Genomic DNA, 18,169 nt, shown 5'->3' on the forward strand with positions numbered 1-18,169 from the left:
TACTCATTAGGAGCCACTTCTGAAGACCTCATAAACACCACAGAGCCATAGATGGTGCAGGTTCAAGTCAGTTAAGTACAGTCGTGTAGTCTGAGTGAATCGGGTGGAAAGAACCACTATGGTGCGGTGAATTTTTCTAACTGACGGACTTGGCGGCAATCAAGCATTGTTGGATGGATGGATTATGAAAGGCCAAATAAATTGAACAGATCTGGATCTGGATATATGGAAATGCACACTGAGTATACAGAAAATAAAAAGAAGAGCAAATAAAAATATGCCTCATAAAAGAAAAGATATAATTTACTGTTTACTTAGTGTCACCTTGTGATGCAGGACTCAAAATAGTTTATAAGCACTTAAAGTTACTGTCACTGACTCATTGGAAAGCTTAAAAGAAAAAATAACATTGTGTATAACACGAACAATAGAATGACAGGGTTTCAAGATGGTGGCACATTGACGGGCAGTCTGAGAATTTCTTAGAACCTTTTGAACATCTCTTTTCCGTCGAATCCCCCCGATTCTCCCCTCACCAAGCAAACAGTGGTCTCTCTAAAACCTACAATCACCACTAACTCACACCAGATGTTCCTACTGTACTCAGGAGTGAAGACCCTCTACCAGAAGCCATCGCAATTACTCCTTATGCAAACACCATGTTTTTCTGTTACATTTCAGCAACATTCTTCTCTTTTATCGGAGTTCTTTCAGCTACCAGACGGTCCTTTATCTGCACAGGAAAGATGAAAACACCAAAAAATGCACAACAATTGAAGACAGGATGCTTGTGCCTCAGGATGCTTCCATCTCTACATCATTCACTCTCTCTTCCTTTCCCCGTCTCTCTGTCTTTCCACTAGTCTGCTGAAAACCCTTCACTGCGGAGGAAGTTATCAGAGCCCTCTTTGTTCCCTTGGCATCTGTCATTAAGCAATCAGCGATGACGGCCTGAGTCTTCCTGTAGCCCTGGAAAGAGCTCAGAGTGCTGACTGCAACAGTCAGAGGCAGGGAGAAGAAAGATGGGGCAAGTCAGAAATACATGCAAAGAGAGGACCAAGCTATCTAAACTAACTCTTAGACCTGGTTTTCCAATGAAGGTCTAGGTCACTGCCATATAATCCACTATATATTCCACTTTTTGGACACAAGCTGCCCCACTCGCCCTCTCTCTCAGGTGAGCTGTTGGGGTGGGGGTGGGTGGTCAAAGCCACAGTGTGAGCGATAACAGCCGTCATCACAGCATTCCTTGTGACCCTACAGGCTAATGCCATGTGAAAAAGGCTCATCCATGGTTCGCAGGTTCTCAATACCGCCACTCCACCGGCAGTGGCTGTCATCCCCCCCGCGGTCTGTGACCCCCAGCAACTTCCTTCTCCGTTCCCACCACAGGCACCCCTGTCTGGGTGGAAAGGAGGAGGGTGCAGAAGGAGGGGGGGCTGTGATTACCTGGGGGTCAAACACAGGATGTGGGTAACAAAGAGAGAGTTCTTCGAACCCACTTCATTTCAATCCACAATCTGTGCTTGAACAGCCACGGAATTCAAACAGCGGCGCCAAACAAAGCACAGGTAAAGAGAAGTCCATACTGGTTTTACAAAAATTCACACGATAAGGAGAAGGGATCCACGGACTGAATTTTAACACTGTTGCAGTAGCTGGAAAAGTTGAAAAAGAAAGAAACCCCCCACAGGTAGGCAGTGAAAAGTATAAATTAGTTATGCGTGATGGATGAGCTGCTTCTCATTTCCTATTTTTGGCGTTGCAAGCCCAAACCACACCTCAAGGAGAGCGACATTAAATGCAATATCAAATCTCAGTCATTTCAGCATTTTCCATTCTCAACAAATGTATCCATAGAGAAACAGTTTATTCTTGCCAAGTGGTCTGTTGTTTGGACAAATCTGTGCAAGTTTCTGCTCTCTTCTTCCACAGACCATGCTGGGCAGGTGCTGTGTCTCCCTCTTTAGTTCGGGACAAGAAATCTATTCTGAAATATCATCATAATGTTATATTTTCCATGCACCCTCAACCCCTATTGGGGCATGAATTGGCTATGTTAGGATAGTGGGTAGAGGGTGGGGGTGAGGTGGAGCTCTGAGGAGCAAAGATTGACAGGGTGGCTTTGAAACCTCCACTTTCTCTCCGTAGTCTTTCCAAAACACATCAGTGGCCCTGCCTTGAGACGTGATGGAGTTATGTCTAGGACAGTGTCCGAAATTAACTCACCGGCCGAGTGGACTGGTAGATGAAAAAATCCACCGGCCATGCCAAAATAATTATGTTGAATACAAACTTAAAGAGTCCAGGGAAAAAAGTTATTTTTGTATGTGCTTCGTCCTCCTTTTTGTCGGTGGTTTTTGTTTTAAAAGTTGGCTTACTCCTTGTTAATATTGCCACATAATATCTATTTAATTAGTCTAATGGTAGCTTGCAGCAGACCGGCGGCAAGTGATAGTTTAGCGGCGTAGCTTTTGTCCCGTACGGTAAACAGTGTCTAGGAGCGCTCTGTAACACCAAAACGGTAGAGACTCTCAGCATTTCTATTACATTTTGGTACAAACATTTACCGGCCAGGGGGATAGCCTTCCAAGATTTATTCACCAAATGGAAAATCTACCCGCATTTGGCGCTTGGCAGGTGTTAATTTCGGACCCTGGTTGAGGAGCATAACAGAACTGCTGCCTCAGCAGCCAGACAAATGATGAAATACCCACATTAGTGTGTACAGACCTAAAGAAATCCCATCTGACAAAATATATTTTATATGAAAATTGCCTTTTTTAGTTCGCTGTTTAAAAATTAAAAAGACAAAAAATAGGAACTCCTAATGAATGTTTTCATAGTTTTAACTGGTGCAGATCTTGACGGGTTGTTCTGTTTTATGTGTTATGATGGCCTTATTGAAATATAAATAAAAAATCTGTGCCACAAAGCTACAGTGTTAATTGGTAACCGATAAACCAAATGACTTCATTTCATGATTCAATGAAAAGTACAGTTAGCATAATGTTCCTCCTTACTGGGAATAAAACCGCAAAAATACACTATCAAGGAAAACACCATAAAGCTACCAATCATACGGAATGGCGAGTACAGGATCTGACTCTCTACAGTGGGACATAAAACCAACAGAATGGCTCCATGCTAAGAGGCTCTGGAGGGCCATTTCAGCCACTAGGAAAAGGTAACCATGCGTTTCACAGCATCTCTCATTAACAGGCAGCCCCTGGGTGAGAGTGACAGAGGAGGTTTCAACCCTGGGACTGCAGGCTGGGAGCTATAAAAGGCACTCAGCTCACAGTGTCACAGGGTTGCTCCACAGGTATGTGTGTGTGAGTGTGAAAGTCTGTGTGTATGTGTTTGCATGTGTGTGTGTTAAGACTTTGCAGCACAACATGTTTAGCGTGCATGTGCATAAGTGTGAGAGCGTTGCACACAGCATGGAGGCATCAGTGGACTAATTTAAAATGTTCCCACCTTTAGAGACCTCTCCCCCTCTCTCTCCCTGTGAGTGGTTTGCCCCCATGCCCTTTATCCTCCAGACAGGGAGGGTTGTTTTCTCACCCAGGGAAGGGGGAGACGGCAGCCCCCGTACCCCACTGAGAGGGGAACACAGGGGGCTTGGCCAGCGAGAGAGAGGCCCCTGGTTCCCACATACCGCTCGGTGTTAGCGTTTGGGCTGCAGTAGCGCACCTACAGTAAACTCACACCCTGAGTCACAGCAGAGCTGTCAGTCTTCCCAGTGAGCTCAGCCTCAGTGGGCTTCATTATACACATCACTGTAGACCATCAATTAACTCCACATTCAACCCCCCGCCACAGCGCTAGAATGAAAATGGCATCAAGTGAAGCTAATTTACTATATTTAAAAAATAAGAACACGTGAACAACAAATCTTAGTAATTTACTCCTAAAAATAGATCACTTAGAAAAATATTAAAAGGTTATATGACTGAGTGTAATTCTGAAAATACAATACAAAAAAAAATTTAATTACTGATCTTACCTTTCCATTAGGGTGTTGCTATTAATTGAGAATGTTGTTTTAATGTTGTTTTAGATATAACATTGATTATATGTTTATCTCTGTGGCTACTGAAATACATCTTCTTCTATGAAGAAAATTAATACAGCAGAGATCACATCAATAGGGATCATATTGCCTTGAATTACTTTCCTAATACGTCCTTCAGTGAGAGCATTTTTGATGATAAAAACAGATTGTGCTGTTCATACAATACTACACCCGTCCTTTAAAGGGCTGAGCAGCAAATGGTTTATGTGGGACGATCGATAGAGAGGTTTGTGTGTGTGTGTGGGTTGGGAGGTCTTTTGGGGAGGTGCAGTATTTCTGTATTCAGTATTTCCTTCAATACCATCTAAATGGTGAATGAAAAAAAAAAAGAGAGCACTGATCCAGAAAAAGGTTAGAGGAGGAAGAGGGAGAGAGAGACGTAAGGGTGAAACTGATCCCTGTTGACCCCTTCGGCATGCCCTCTTTCTTTTTATGACTTTCCTCTGAATCGTCACTCACCAGCTCTGTCAACACGGTCCAGCCTCCATTCACACACACTCACACTCACACACACTTGAACACATAATACACAAGACTAGAGCGGTCGCTCTGGCCTCGGCAGGCCGAGCACAATATTAAGCTTAATTGTGATGTTTAGAGGCCTGTAAACAACGATTGTGTGTTAAAACAGATTAATTTAGTTTAAAAACTAACATTTTAATACAAGCTAAATAATCCGGAACTGCACATTTAGTGAAGTTGAAAGGACGCTGCTGAGTCCGTGTTTAATGTTCGTGTGCAGAGGCTGGCAGGACAACAGTGTTAAGACTTCGATGGACCACTCTCACACACACACACACACACACACCGTTAGGCCACTAACTCTGCACCTGTGTTTCTGCACAGCCTCTGGGGTCTCCGTTTATGGCTTAGACTGAATTAGATGGACCATATGCATTTCTGCACATGCTTAAATACATAACTGCTGCTGGCTGCGGTATTTATAGTTGGACTCTATTTAGCTCTATCTGAGATGGAGGACTGTAAATCAGCAGAGAGGAAACACAACTGGTTAGGCATTGCTGAGAACTGGCACTTAACACTCAGACTGGCCCAGCTCAGTTAAAGAGGAGAGATCAATACGCCTCCAAGAGAATGTCACTCCTCCTCTGGTATGATTGTTAATGACAATCACTGCAGTGTCTGCAGAGAGGTCTTTACATTGGACACTCTAAAAAGCATTCTTGCAGCAGACCACAGATTGCTATTTCAGTAATAATACTACTCTAGTTTTAGCCGGTAAAAAAAAGTCCAAAGCTTTCAAGTGTCAAAACAAAATCTAATAATATCGTTTCTGAGATAGAGCAGAAGAAATGTACACGTTGCATTTTTAAATAATTTTATAAGAAGTCTGAGCTGCCAATTCATCTGTGAACAGTTTCATCACACATGAAAAGAAATCAAAACACAGGACAGATGTTGAGCAAAACCACATTTAAGCGTTGTCACAAACTGCCATTTTTTTCAAATGACTGGGGCACATCTATTAAATAAAGTGCAGCTACAATTGATTCTACATGGCCACGGCATAAGGAAATATTTAACCAGCCAATTGGAGCCAATTAACTTTGATCACAATGACTGCGTTTGGAATCTCAGTCACTCGTCCGTCTGGGAGAGTATGAACATTTTCTCTCTCTCTCTCTGTCTCACATTTTTTCCTCCTCCTTGGGTTTGCTTCGTGTAACACAGCCGAACATGGTGGTGAGTAATGAGACTTGGCTGACTGGCCACAGATCACTTCACACTTAAGTATCAAACAAAACATTTCCTCTACTGTGAGGTCAGCATGAAGCAGGACACTGAGGAAAAGCGATTGGTCAGTGGGATCAGATTCACCGGGAGAAAGAGAGGAGGCGTGGACGAAAATCGCAAAAATAAAAGCACAGTAAAATCGTAGACAGAGAATTGAATAGAGGCAGTGTGGAGGGAAAAACACTGAGATAATTTGCTTTGTTTATTGCTAAAATGTGATGAGCACGCGCTAGCTGGGTTTGACATCTGGATCTGTAAAGAGGGCAGTGGGCGCACGTCATGTGGCACACACTTTTCTATACATACAATCTGAGCCTATAGTCATCTCTGACCCTCTGGTCGTTCACTTCTCCCCAGAGTGAAGCAGACACTCAGACACCTCACAAACCGACATATACACACACACCCCTCCCTACCCTTCATCCCTCTATTCCTGTGCCCCAGGGGCAGATTTTACACTAGCCGTACATGAATCAGGGGGGCAAAGAGGCGTGGGAGGGGAGATGGCGGGGGATTTCACGCTGTGACGGTGGGGTCTGTGGTGTAGGTGGACAGCGACACCAAGCACACAGCATGACACACAGACAGAGCGGCCACAGAAATACTAGAGCCTGACAAATTGAGCTGGCCGCTAAGGGAGTGGGGGGGGTGGTGACCCAGGAATGACGGAGGCTGACAGCACATGTAAAATTCATGGTATCCCTTGGGCTCCGAGGTAATACTTCACCACTATGGGACTGATAACTGAGAAACAGGCTCCACGCTATGAAACAGTTGTGGCTGCTTTTACTATTGTCTTAATGGACTGTTGCTACGCTCCTGTTAGAATATATACACTCCTCTGACCACTACAATCACCCCAAGGTGAACAGAAGGCATTTGTGCAGAACAGGAAAATAGCAGAGCTAAAGAAAGCTTAAAGAGGAGAGAAAACACACAGATAGACGCACCTCTAAGTCGTTAAAGAATAAGTGTGTGTCGGCCAAGTTGAAGATCATTTCTTCCATCCTCAGGCCTAATGATACAGATGTCGGAGGATCCTGAAAAACAGACAAAGACAATTAGATCAAATAAAAATCTTTCTGCTGAATACTGAGGTAATGTTATTCCATTTTTGAAGCAGTTAATGTGAAACAATAAATAATGCTGTTCCCTCAATTTACACAGAATCCCTTTAAATTCCTCAGCAGGCTATTCCCATAAAAGACGACATTAGGCGGACTTGAAAGTCTCAGCCTCTGTTTACGACCCTCCGAAAGGGACCAGAATAGTCATCAGAAATGCCACAGACTTGAATGAATGCAGTAAAAGCATGTCTCTTCTCAGGAGGGGTGGTCAATTTAGAAGAGTTGGGGTCACAGTCTCATCGTAAATAGCCCATTCTCCACATACTTGTGCTGATGCATCTGATAGCTCGCTAGGTGATATAACACAATTCCCCCCTGAAGCAACCACTCTGAGGTGTTAGATTAATTATCTATTAATATTAAAAAATAATTCAAATGTAAAAAGAATGCTGATATTTTCCTGCATCGGGAACAACAGCAATTTTCTCCTTAAATCATGATCTCTGTCAGTAATGTGACACGTGCTGTAATGGTGATAGGGTTGCACTGTCTGTAAGATAATACCTGGAGAAGAGTGAACTACACTGTAAATACTTAATGAGCCTGTGACAATGAGTGTGATTTTCCCTTTAAAATTAAATGAATAGGCAAAAAGTCTTCCGTGTCTTAGAAAGATATAAGCCTTGTATAATAATTTTCACATACTAAGAAGATTGCACATTTATTTTAGTCTAAATTCAAAACATTATAATTAATTAACTTACTGGATGGATTCCATTCTTTTTTGTTGCACAAATTGAATTCCTCTTTATCTTAAATCTGTAATCAGCAGATTGTCTTTAGCAAGCGAAGGATGAAGAGAGACAATGGCAGGCTGTGGAGGAGGATTTTCTGCAGCTGGGTGAGACTGCATTAAAGACGGGCCAGGCAGGACCAGAAGCAGGGATTACAGAGATAAACCACCTGAAGACACACCTGAGCTTTCTGCTGATTAGCTGTCACACCCCACAATGCTTATGTTTTCACTAAAATGACAAACCACACAAGTAGAGCTCAATCCCCACTTCTGGAGGCTTTCTGCTTCCTCTTAACCTCCCAGTTTGAATAAATCTTTCAGTTGGAATTCATCAAAAATAATTAGCCTCCCACATCAACAGGCTACTAGCTCCCTCTCCACAACCTGTGGCGCTGTCGGGTGATTTAGCATTATGGGCTGGTTTGGTGGGAAAAGGCAGCCTTCTCTGGCGCAAGTGAATCCTTTCCAATTAAATCTAAACAATCAGTCAGTGAGGGAGTTAAGAATACAAGCAGGCCAGAAGGCCAAAGTGCTGCTGCTGTCATTGCTCCAGCACCACCTGTCCCGAGATGTCAGTGCCATCCACAGGGGCGCCAAGTCCCCAGCCCCCCCTTCCTCTGAGCCCCTTACCAATAACAACCCCCCCCCATCCCCACCCACTTTAAGCTCCAGCTCTGGCCAGCCCAATAGCAGCACAGCTGGCCTCAGCCATCAGCTTTATGGGGGTGAGCTGCCTTGATGCCAATTAAAAGACCTGATAAGAGCAGCAGTGTGTTTATGTGTGTATGAGAGGGAGAAAAAAAGGAGGGAGTGGGTGGGAGGTCACAGTGAGTGAGAGAAAGTGTGGATGTGCACTCACTCAGATACACATCTATTTATAGTAAGCTCAGAGCAGCAAGGAGGGAAAACTGTTTTGTAACTTTTTTTGTTTATGCCACTAAGATATGGATGACATGACTGACACACAGGAGGGAAGAGAAGGGGGAGAGACGGGGTGGTTCCTGTGGTGGATGGGTGGTTGTGGGGGATGTTGGTCTGCTTCACTTTCTTTTCTGAGGTAGTTTACAGATCTGTGTTTCTGATAGGCTTTGAGGTAGCGCGCTCTGTGGTTACTGTGAATGAGCATGTCTGCCTCTTATAATGCTGCTTTAATGTGATGGTGTCAGCAGGTTGGAGCATGAGAGGAAGAGAGACTTTGCTTAAAAAAGGGTCTGAAATGGGCAGAGGAGGAGAAAAAGAAGGAATAACAGAGAGTGAGAGGGACTCTAGCGGCTGTCACATCCTATATGAGCTCTGATGGAATGGGCCCTTATGGAGTCAGGAGTGTTTCCTGTTTCAGAGGAGCACACTGGAGACCCTGTGTATGCATGTGTGTGTGTTCATGTGTGTGTGTGTGTGTGTGTGGTTGGAGAGTCCCTCATCACTGAGCCACAGCTCCCTAAGCCTTGGCTCTCCCTTTACCCAGCATGCAGGGCCGAGTATAAAGTAAATAAACAGTGGAGGGTCGTGGGGCAGTCCTCTTTCACCCCAAAAACAAAACAGTGCCCCCATCAAACACCCCCTCATACCAGAACAAAGGCACAGAGCACGGGCCGCAGACGCTAAGCTCTCTGACATATGAGGAGCAATATGTCATTTTTGACTTCAAAACCAGACACCTCCATAGCCAAAACAACCGGTGATTAGAAATGCTGCTGGCAAAATAAAATAGAATAAATTCTTCAAGATTCTGCTGTTGTTTTTATTCATACGCACTTTATCTAAATGGGAAAATAAGAACGGATGACACACTTTGAAAGCTATATAGAACCTATGACCTCAACAAAACCATGAGAATAGCATTCTGCCTTATTTCCCAAATTGTTTGTTTTGAAAGTTTAAATTTAGAGAAGCAATTTACATGGAACAACAAATAGCAAAGCCTGGAAAAGTAAACTGTTCATCTTAAAAGCATACACAGAGACATGGGATGGAAAATGACCTTCCAGTATGATAATAATAATATGTTTGTTAAGATTTATATATATACATATGTAATATGTTTTAATTTGAATCCTAATGAAAGCAGGTTTAAAGGGAAGCTCTGTGCTCCGAGTCTCCTGCCAGGGTCTCCAGGGAGATCCCTGCCTGAAAAGGATGGATTGAGAAGCACTTAATTAAACTAACAATGTGGCATTTCTGAAGGAGAAAGGAACACTTAAGATGTGTCAATAGACATCCAGAGTGCAACTGTTGTGAGCCCCTGCAGCCGAGCCTCGACCAGCCATGCATAGCTCCAACAGCTGCAAAGAGCAGTCAAATACTTGCCAAGCCTCATTGGACCTATTAAAAAAAGAAACAATTATCTGTACATTGAGTTCTGCTCACTATAGACTCAAGGCACAGTGAAATCTATCCTCCACTCAATGGCCATTTCCTCCCCTCTGATCCCCCTTTTTTTGTGCTTTGCTGATTAAATGCACCACTACTGCCACAGTCTGATGTCACTTACCCGTCCATATCTGTTGGCATAAGAACCCGTAAGCAAGGAATGGAAAACGATGATTGTTTCATCCAGGTCCCAGATGAAAACTCGCTGAAGAGATGGGGGGCGGAGGGGTGGGAGAAAGAAACAAAGAAAAACAGAGAGAAAAGAGGCAAAATCAATGGTGCACTCTGTAGGGCTGCAAGGTGATCCTCCTGGTCAATAGGCCAGGAGCGTGTATTTGTGCGCCACAGGGACCAGGATCCATTTGCTTGGGTTGGTCACCGCAACACTCCTCCCATCACCCCACCACACGCTTTCCATCCCCTGCCCTTTACATTAGAGTAATCAATAGTGACAAACTAATTAACTAGATATGTTAACATGCCATGATGTCAGTGCTATAATGGGTGCTATTAACCTCGTTCAAATTCATATCATATTAATGAAGAGCCCTCTGAGTTTATCTTGACATATGGCCACTGTCAAAGTGTTGAATGGCTCATGGTGCAATGGTACCATTGTTAGTCACAGCTAGTGTCCGGCCTTTGATGAGTAGAATATATATATTATTCACTTCAGTGATGACTCACTCAATCACATGCCTTATTGTTTATTCACGAGGTATACATGAGAACTTTATGTAAGATATGCGTTTAGTCATATATTCCACGATGCATTAATAATGCATTTATAGTTAAGGAATGAAATCTTTAAGAATTAATGCCCATCAAGAGTTAACACTGGTGTGGCAGCCATACAGTAAGTGGATTAGTGTCCGTGTGCTTCAGACAGGGCGAGGCTGTCTGTCGCCAAGGTAGCAGGCTCACCCTACCTCAAGGTCGGAGTCAGGCGGCGGTGATGGGTTGTTGTTCCTTCTTCCCCGGCCACGTGACTTTCCATCCGAGGCCCGGCGCAATCGATCCGAATCTGAATCTTTAATGGGGGTTGATGGACTGTGGATGGTACTGTACTCAACTGAAAGGAAGGAAAGAAGGAAGAAGGAGAATATAAAAAGAGTGTGTATCAAAGATGAGCCATTATTTCCTTTTAGCAAAGAAGTGTGAGTGAACATTTGTCTTGATGCAGGACAGACAGCTTCCTGGGACATTTTAGTGATTATGCACGTCTACAGGTAACAAACATATCATAAATCAGTTGCAGAACACATACTAAAAGCTATTGTGCTCCATACTGATTTAATAAACAAGAGGTAACAGAGTACATGCCAACTAGAAATAGCAAAGATGTAATTTATCTAAATTGGATGACTGTGTATGAAATTAGGTTTAGTTAAAGCCTGATGTCTTTGGTGTTGATTGATGACAATTTCAAATGCAGCCATAAAATTTTGACTGACTTATAAAGATACAATCAGTGCTCGACTGCCAGATGATGCATTAATGTCACATTAAATTACGGGAAATTCTACATCTGATTTCAGTTTCAACTTTTCTTGCTTTCCACAGAAGTACACACAATGTGATGGCTGAAACCATTTCCTACTCATATTGTGGATTTGGGTTTGTACAAATAAAGACTTTTGGCATTTAGCTCATGTTCTCTTATCAGTGTGCAACTTCCAGTCAGGGAGAAAGAGGGGATTCAGTGGCCCGCTTGTTTTTTTTTTTTTTAAAGACGGCTCTTAGCAGGATCAAACTTATGATATTCATGTTACACAAGGCAACCCTGCTGTCTGTGACCTGATTCTTACCTGGAGGGTTTTCTGTGAGGGCCTGGCTGGTGATGCCAGTGGGTGGCTCCTGGAGGGTGTAGGTGGTGGTGGTGGAGGGTGTGCTGGGGCTGGTGTTGTTACTTGTCATGTAGGGTGAAGTGTAGGGTGAGCTGTTGTAATACTGAGCATACTGACCCTGGCCAAAGGCTGGATAATTGGGGTATTCCTGTTGAGAAAGAGACAGAGTGGGGATATGGTAAAAGATAAGTTACATTTGGATAAAAAATAAGGCAAGTAAAGAAAAACCAAGAGATGAAGAAAGATATGTAAAATGTGATGTAAGAGGGGAGATTGAGATAAAAAAGATGGAGGCGAAGAGAGGCAAAAGGTAGCAGAGTTGAGAAAGAGAAGTAGGGGGTTTGGCAGAGTAATGCGAGATATGCCCTGCACCAGTGTTGCTACTTTACAGTGCAGATTCCAAAACATAAATGCAAACACATGTCTGTTCTGTCCTACATCTGGACAACAATCTGTCTTGGCTTTTTTTCCCCTCTCCCTTTCCTCTGTGGCATAATACATTTGTGTTGGAGGAGGTACAGTAGATAATCCTGCGTACAAAGCTTTTGACATCCTGAGTGATTTATGTTTGAATGTGCCACGGATGAAATGTAACATATTGAGTATGCATTTTTCGTAAAGATTTCCAGGTTGGGAAGAAGTCTGCGATTCAAACTGATATAAACGGATAGCTGCAGAACTGACACCAGATCACAGAAATAGAATGAGCAGAAGGAAGTGCGCGGCTACCTGTTGTGTGCTGTTGAAGCCAGTCGAGTTGGTCAGGGAGTTGTTTCCTGCATACAGTCCTGACGTTGTTGTGAAAGTACCACCTTTAGGGAAAAAGAATGGAACTTTTGAGTTATGTATACACCATATGATATCAAAAAACATTATTAAATCAGCAGTACTGCAAGCAGTGCAGTGACAGAAATGAAATGGCCCATTGTTAGGGGGAAAAAAAGTCTTTTGTGAAACAACTATTTGAGGTGGTGAACAGGGAGGCCTGAGGGAGCGCTCCCAACAGTGGCCTTATCTTTCGCCTCTTCCTTCCTTATCAGTGATTGGATCAGGCCTGATGAATGACGAAGGGGGGCAGAGAAGGGTGAGGGGTGGACAGAACCTGCTCCCAAAGCCGTCCAAGCCCGCACAATGTGAGGTAGACAAGAGACTGTTGTGTGTGAGCTACCGAAGGGTGGCGGCGTGGGGTGAAGGGGGGTGGTGAAAACTGTGGATGCACTGGGACGGAGCATGAGGAAGGAGGATTGAGGTTGGTGTAAGTAGCACTGAGGGGGTTTACTGCTGACATCCAGCCCCAATGAATATGTATGTTCCTCTTTTCACTTGCTCAAAGGATGGTCCTCCTGGGTAATTAAATCATTCAAAGGGGTTGATAGCATCTAATGGCTTAATAATATACGTGACATGAGTTATAGAGGAGAGGAGCAGCAGCGGCCCCCCGGGGGCTCGACTCTCTGCAGTCGCCGTCCACCTGGACTGTCATGTCAGGCAAGAGAACAGCAGGAGGGGCAGCTTAAAGGGGGTCGCAGACTGCTAGAGACCGCAGGCTGACAAGGAGAGTATAAGAGAGCTGTATACATTAAAGCTAAAATTCATCCCAATTACTTTTGCTCATTCTTGAGATTACAGGTATCATGACCATTCAATGATCTTTGAGAACAAAATAGTTTAATTGCACTAAAACATTTTAGTTTGATAACAAAAACTAAAGCCTTGGATGGCTCAGACAATTCAGCTGTATAGGGAGTGTTTGATTTGCTGCGTTAGAGTAGGCAGTCTAAATGTAAAAAAATTAATATTGCATCCATTCACTTTAATTCATTGTGATTGTAATTATTATATGATTATTTATGCAGCTTGGTGTATGTACATTATTCTGCATGCTAATAGTATAATATTTATGCCTGCGTCTCAGGCCAGCAACTTGTGTGTAGTGTCCTCTTTTAAATCTTATCTCAAAACCTGCTTTAATGTAAAAGCCGTCTTATAGTGAACATTTAATTTATTTTGTTTTATTTCTATTTTATTTTATCTTATTTCACTATTTCTATTCAACTAGTTTTTGCTTTTATCAGTTCTTTATTCCCCGATTGCTTCTATATAAATGCACTGCGTAACCATGCTTTCTTTTACTGTTTTAACCATATACCCTGTTTGTAAAGCACTTTATAACACTGTGCTATATAAATAAATAAATAGTTGTCATCAACTAACCATATACATAAAACAACAACAACTGTAAAGCTTTGGGCAGTTGTTGACTTTCTCTAACTAGTAACAGAGGCTTGAATCTGAAAGATTTAATTATACATAATCTATTAAAAAAGTCTAAAATTGCGTGTCTTTGCAGTTCTTCCAGCCTCTACAAATACGGCCCCTGGCCTTTATTATTCGTTTCTGTTCATGCAAAGTCAAATCGCTTCTCCATACATCCAGGGAACATTAATTTGCACTACCATTGCATTCTCTAAGAAAAGCTTCTTCACTTATCACCACAGTGTTCCTCCCGTAGCCAAAAAACATCCCGTAGCTTCAGTGAAAACGAAGGGGGAGATAAATTTACTGTTTCTAAATGGGGGCGTAATTACACCTTTGTTCCCAGAGACAAACAGAGGGAGTTCCTTTCATCCTCTGGTCATTGGCCCCATCAGGAGAGCCCTCCCACACCGTGACAAACGTGAAGCAGCTTTCAGAACAGGGGGAAGGATCAGGGAAGTGGGGGGGCATGAAGGGTACCGTGTGGAAAAAAGCACCAAAAAGAAAAGACGTAAAGCAGTGTTTAGCCTTGTCAGTTAGCTAAGTATGCAGCACTGTGGCTAAAAAGGAGAAACAAACATCCCCCAAGCTCCCAAGATTACCAGGATCCACTAATTATTTGTGCAGGTTTCTCGCTCTCTGCTTCCAGCAATTACACACACAGCAGATTTTCACCTTGTTCTTCATCCTGGCCTCTACCGGTTATTTTCATCAGAACTGTTCTCTCTCTTTGTTGTTCTGTTTGATATTTTCAAGGCCTGCAGGGGGAATTTTTAAACTTTTGTGTTCTCCGGAGAAAGTTCAACATCAAGTGAAAGTCCGACGGAACAATAAGACAGAGACAAGGAGGAGTAAGTCTGAGAAGGACAACAAATTAGCCTAATGCACAGTTCAAACAGTCATAAAAGCTCTCACTGGCAGGGTTTGAGGGCTGCTCTGTGGAGAACAAGGAGCCACATAAAAGCCGAAGAGACCCCTGCTAGCCCAGTGAGAATGAGCCCATGCTGTTGGGAGTGGTGGTGCTGGTTATAGTAGGGGGAGAAAGAGGGGGGTCCCCAGGGGGCATGTTTTCTCTCCCTCCCCCTGTCCTGCTCCAGTTAGTTCACTCACTCAAGACCAGACATCATCCCTCCCTCCTCCCCTCCTTCCCGCCTGCCTTCTGGCTCCACAATTGGAAGTCCATTTGCTTTGCTTGATCAGTCCCCTTGCCATGGGCTATGTCTATCATCAGTGCACAATATTTGTAGCAGAAGTTTGTATGCCCCACTTGGGAATAGACTATCAAGTCCAGATGGGGCTCTCCTTTTAAAAAGGCAACCGAGGCTTCAGCTTCTTCTTCGCACTGCCACTGGGACAGAATGCTGGAATCCAATTATTCACCTAATTAGCATCTGCTCAGTCCCACCATCAGCACAATCTCTCCGTCGCGTCACACACCTCTGATGTTTTAGGCTTTTTCTGACAATCCATGAGATGCACTACATAAACTGCCACAAGGAATCGCAAAACTAAGGTGCGCAATAAAACTGTCCCTTTTATTATTTGGTGCCACGACTTTAGCACTCACACAAAGCTCCATGGCATCGGGCATGAAAGCAAGGAGCAAAAACATTAATCTAATCGTCCTCCGCCTTGACAGCTGGCCACAGGCTGGTGGCAGGGACACTTGACAGAGAGGGGGAGTATCAGATGTGGAAAAAGAGTCCTTGGTTGGGACACCCAGGCCCGAGGCACCTCACCCAGGCAGATCAATAGGCCAGAAAGAGTAATGATGATGGTGTGGCGGAGGGCCAGAGCCACGGTTAGAGAACCAAAGGCCAGAATAGTGGTCAATCTGTCATCTAACATGGCTGTCAATTACTAACGCACTTAACGCTACGTGGGGCATCCGATAGCCAGAGATAGCAGGAGACAGTGAGGGAGAGACAGAAACAGACGGAGGGAAACAGAAAGACAGAGTAAGAGCATAATACTTAGAAGATGAATGGGCACATAATACTGTCATCGTGAGTTAAACCACTAAGGGCGGGACAGCAGCTTCTGCATTCTGCCGCACATGCTCCGTCTCTTGTTCCCTTTCTTCCTCTCTCTCGCTCTCTCTGCCTCTCCTTTTTCAGGCGCTCGGCTGCGCGCTGTAAAACTCCAGCTGTGGCCGACTGTATTTGGTTAAGAGGCGTGGAAAAGAGGCTTCCCCGCGCCACATCTGCTGCTGAGCTGGCGTTATTTATTGTGAGATGCTCTGGAGGCTTTTCAACAACATGTGGAGATGTTTCTACTGTCACACATTAGATATTACAGGACAGAACGCAAAGACTATGTTACTTGTTAACTAACTGTCCCTGCCTAGTGCAGGTGGAAAAGAGGCTTTTTGAACCAATACAAACAGAGAGTCATAGAAACACTACATGGCAGAAGGCCTGATCTACATTTAAACAGACTTTGAATGGACAGAGAGAGCAAAGGAGGGGGAGTGCAGGGCACAACAACTCATCTTTATCGGTTTCAAGGCCATAAATCTCTAAGGTCTCAGCTCTTAAACAAATACAAATATGATCACAGGGAGAGAAAAAACAAAGGCTGGGGAGTGACATAGCTGGTGCCTCCTAAGTGCCTGCCATTTTTCCATCTGTGTTGATTCTTTTAAGAGGAGAGGAGAGGGAGGCAGCCGTCGTGGCTGCACATAACGACCGCCGGGATGCAACCGTCTTTTGGGGTGAGGAAGAGGGCCGTGTTGTGAATCAGTCTGGCTCTACATGCTATTAAATCAGGGACAGGGACTTTTTTTCTCTAATCTTTTTTTTTATAAGAGTACAATAAACCTTATTTGGATGGGCTAAGCAGAGGGAACACATGGCAAAATAATGTCGTACTTAGACACTGAGGTTCAAAGGACAGAAATAGATACACAGAGAGAACAAAACAGGAAAAAACATACCAGCAACCAGATTCCCACCGTGTATTTAGATTGTTGGTGAGCCAACATCATGATGTTAGCCATTTCAACTGTTATAGCTGTAAAGTTGTACATGCTGCCAGCTTAAAGACAGAGTGATGGCATCTCACGCTGCATTTCGACACCATACAAACTGACTTGTGAAGATGCACAGGGAAAAAGATGAGGGATTCACAAAGATGTCCTCACCTTGCATCTGGTAACTGTAGGGGGCCTGTCCTGTCTGCGGCGTGGTGAAGCCAGAGCTGTAGCTTAGGAAGCTCGTCTGTCCCGGGGATTGGGACTGGCTCAAACCCCCCTCTGTCTTTATGCCTGCCCACAATGGACCTAAATCAGTTAGTGACACCAGATCGGTTTGATGCACAGACAACAGTCAACACACAGGTTTGAATTACACTGGACACAGCAAAGGGACACAGCCTGTGTCTGTTAGCATAACACACTAATCACAATGGATGAGCACTGATTATCTGATCATGGATTTTTACTATCATCAGTTGTTTAGAAATATTGAATTCTGTCTCACTGCAAAGGAGCTGTCTTCTTGGCTGTAAAACCAAAAAGCATGTTAGGACTATGATTGTTTGATTTTATGTTATTGTCATTATTATTATTATTATTATTATTATTATCATCATCTAAGATAGGTCATCTGTGAAAAGATGCAAAAGTAATAAAACATTCTGTTTGTGTTTGGGAGTTAAACTGCTTACATAAAATCAGTCACGATGCAGTTTCTATGCAGCGGTAGGTTGCAGGACTTCATTCAAATAAACAGTGTAAATTCCTCCACATATTGGAGAGTCTTTTAGGGTCAAAACACTCTAAAGACTTTGGACAAATAAAGCCTTCAGTGAGCCACGTACTGTGCTTTCTCTTGCAACGCCAGAGGAAACCAGTTTTTGTTTTCAGATTTTTATCACCAATCTTTCAGATCTATCCGAACAGCTTGACAAGCAAATTTTGTTTTATTGCAGTGGAGAAGAATATGCAGGCACTAAACAATAACTCAGCATCTCTGCTGCTCTTGCTTTACTGGAGGAATTC

General features: G+C 43.5%; 1 protein-coding gene across 6 annotated transcripts in view; it reads right to left on the minus strand.

Annotated features, from left to right (window-relative positions):
* The window catches only part of eya1 (EYA transcriptional coactivator and phosphatase 1), a 30,958-nt gene that overhangs the window by 7,711 nt on the left and 5,078 nt on the right, over positions 1-18,169 (minus strand). For 3 of the 6 annotated variants that reach the window (XM_070927727.1, XM_070927726.1, XM_070927724.1), the window contains 6 exons: positions 17,312-17,434; positions 12,643-12,725; positions 11,875-12,061; positions 10,996-11,138; positions 10,188-10,271; positions 6,784-6,873 (listed from right to left, as the gene is read on the minus strand). In XM_070927727.1, the coding sequence (XP_070783828.1) occupies positions 6,784-6,873; positions 10,188-10,271; positions 10,996-11,138; positions 11,875-12,061; positions 12,643-12,725; positions 17,312-17,434 (710 nt within the window). Of the gene's footprint in view, positions 1-6,783; positions 6,874-10,187; positions 10,272-10,995; positions 11,139-11,874; positions 12,062-12,642; positions 12,726-17,311; positions 17,458-18,169 lie in introns of all 6 variants that reach the window. The other 3 variants (XM_070927728.1, XM_070927725.1, XM_070927729.1) reach the window with 2 other exon arrangements.

Source organism: Enoplosus armatus, chromosome 21 (genome assembly GCF_043641665.1).
Source record: "Enoplosus armatus isolate fEnoArm2 chromosome 21, fEnoArm2.hap1, whole genome shotgun sequence".
Taxonomy (NCBI): Eukaryota; Metazoa; Chordata; class Actinopteri; order Centrarchiformes; family Enoplosidae; genus Enoplosus; species Enoplosus armatus.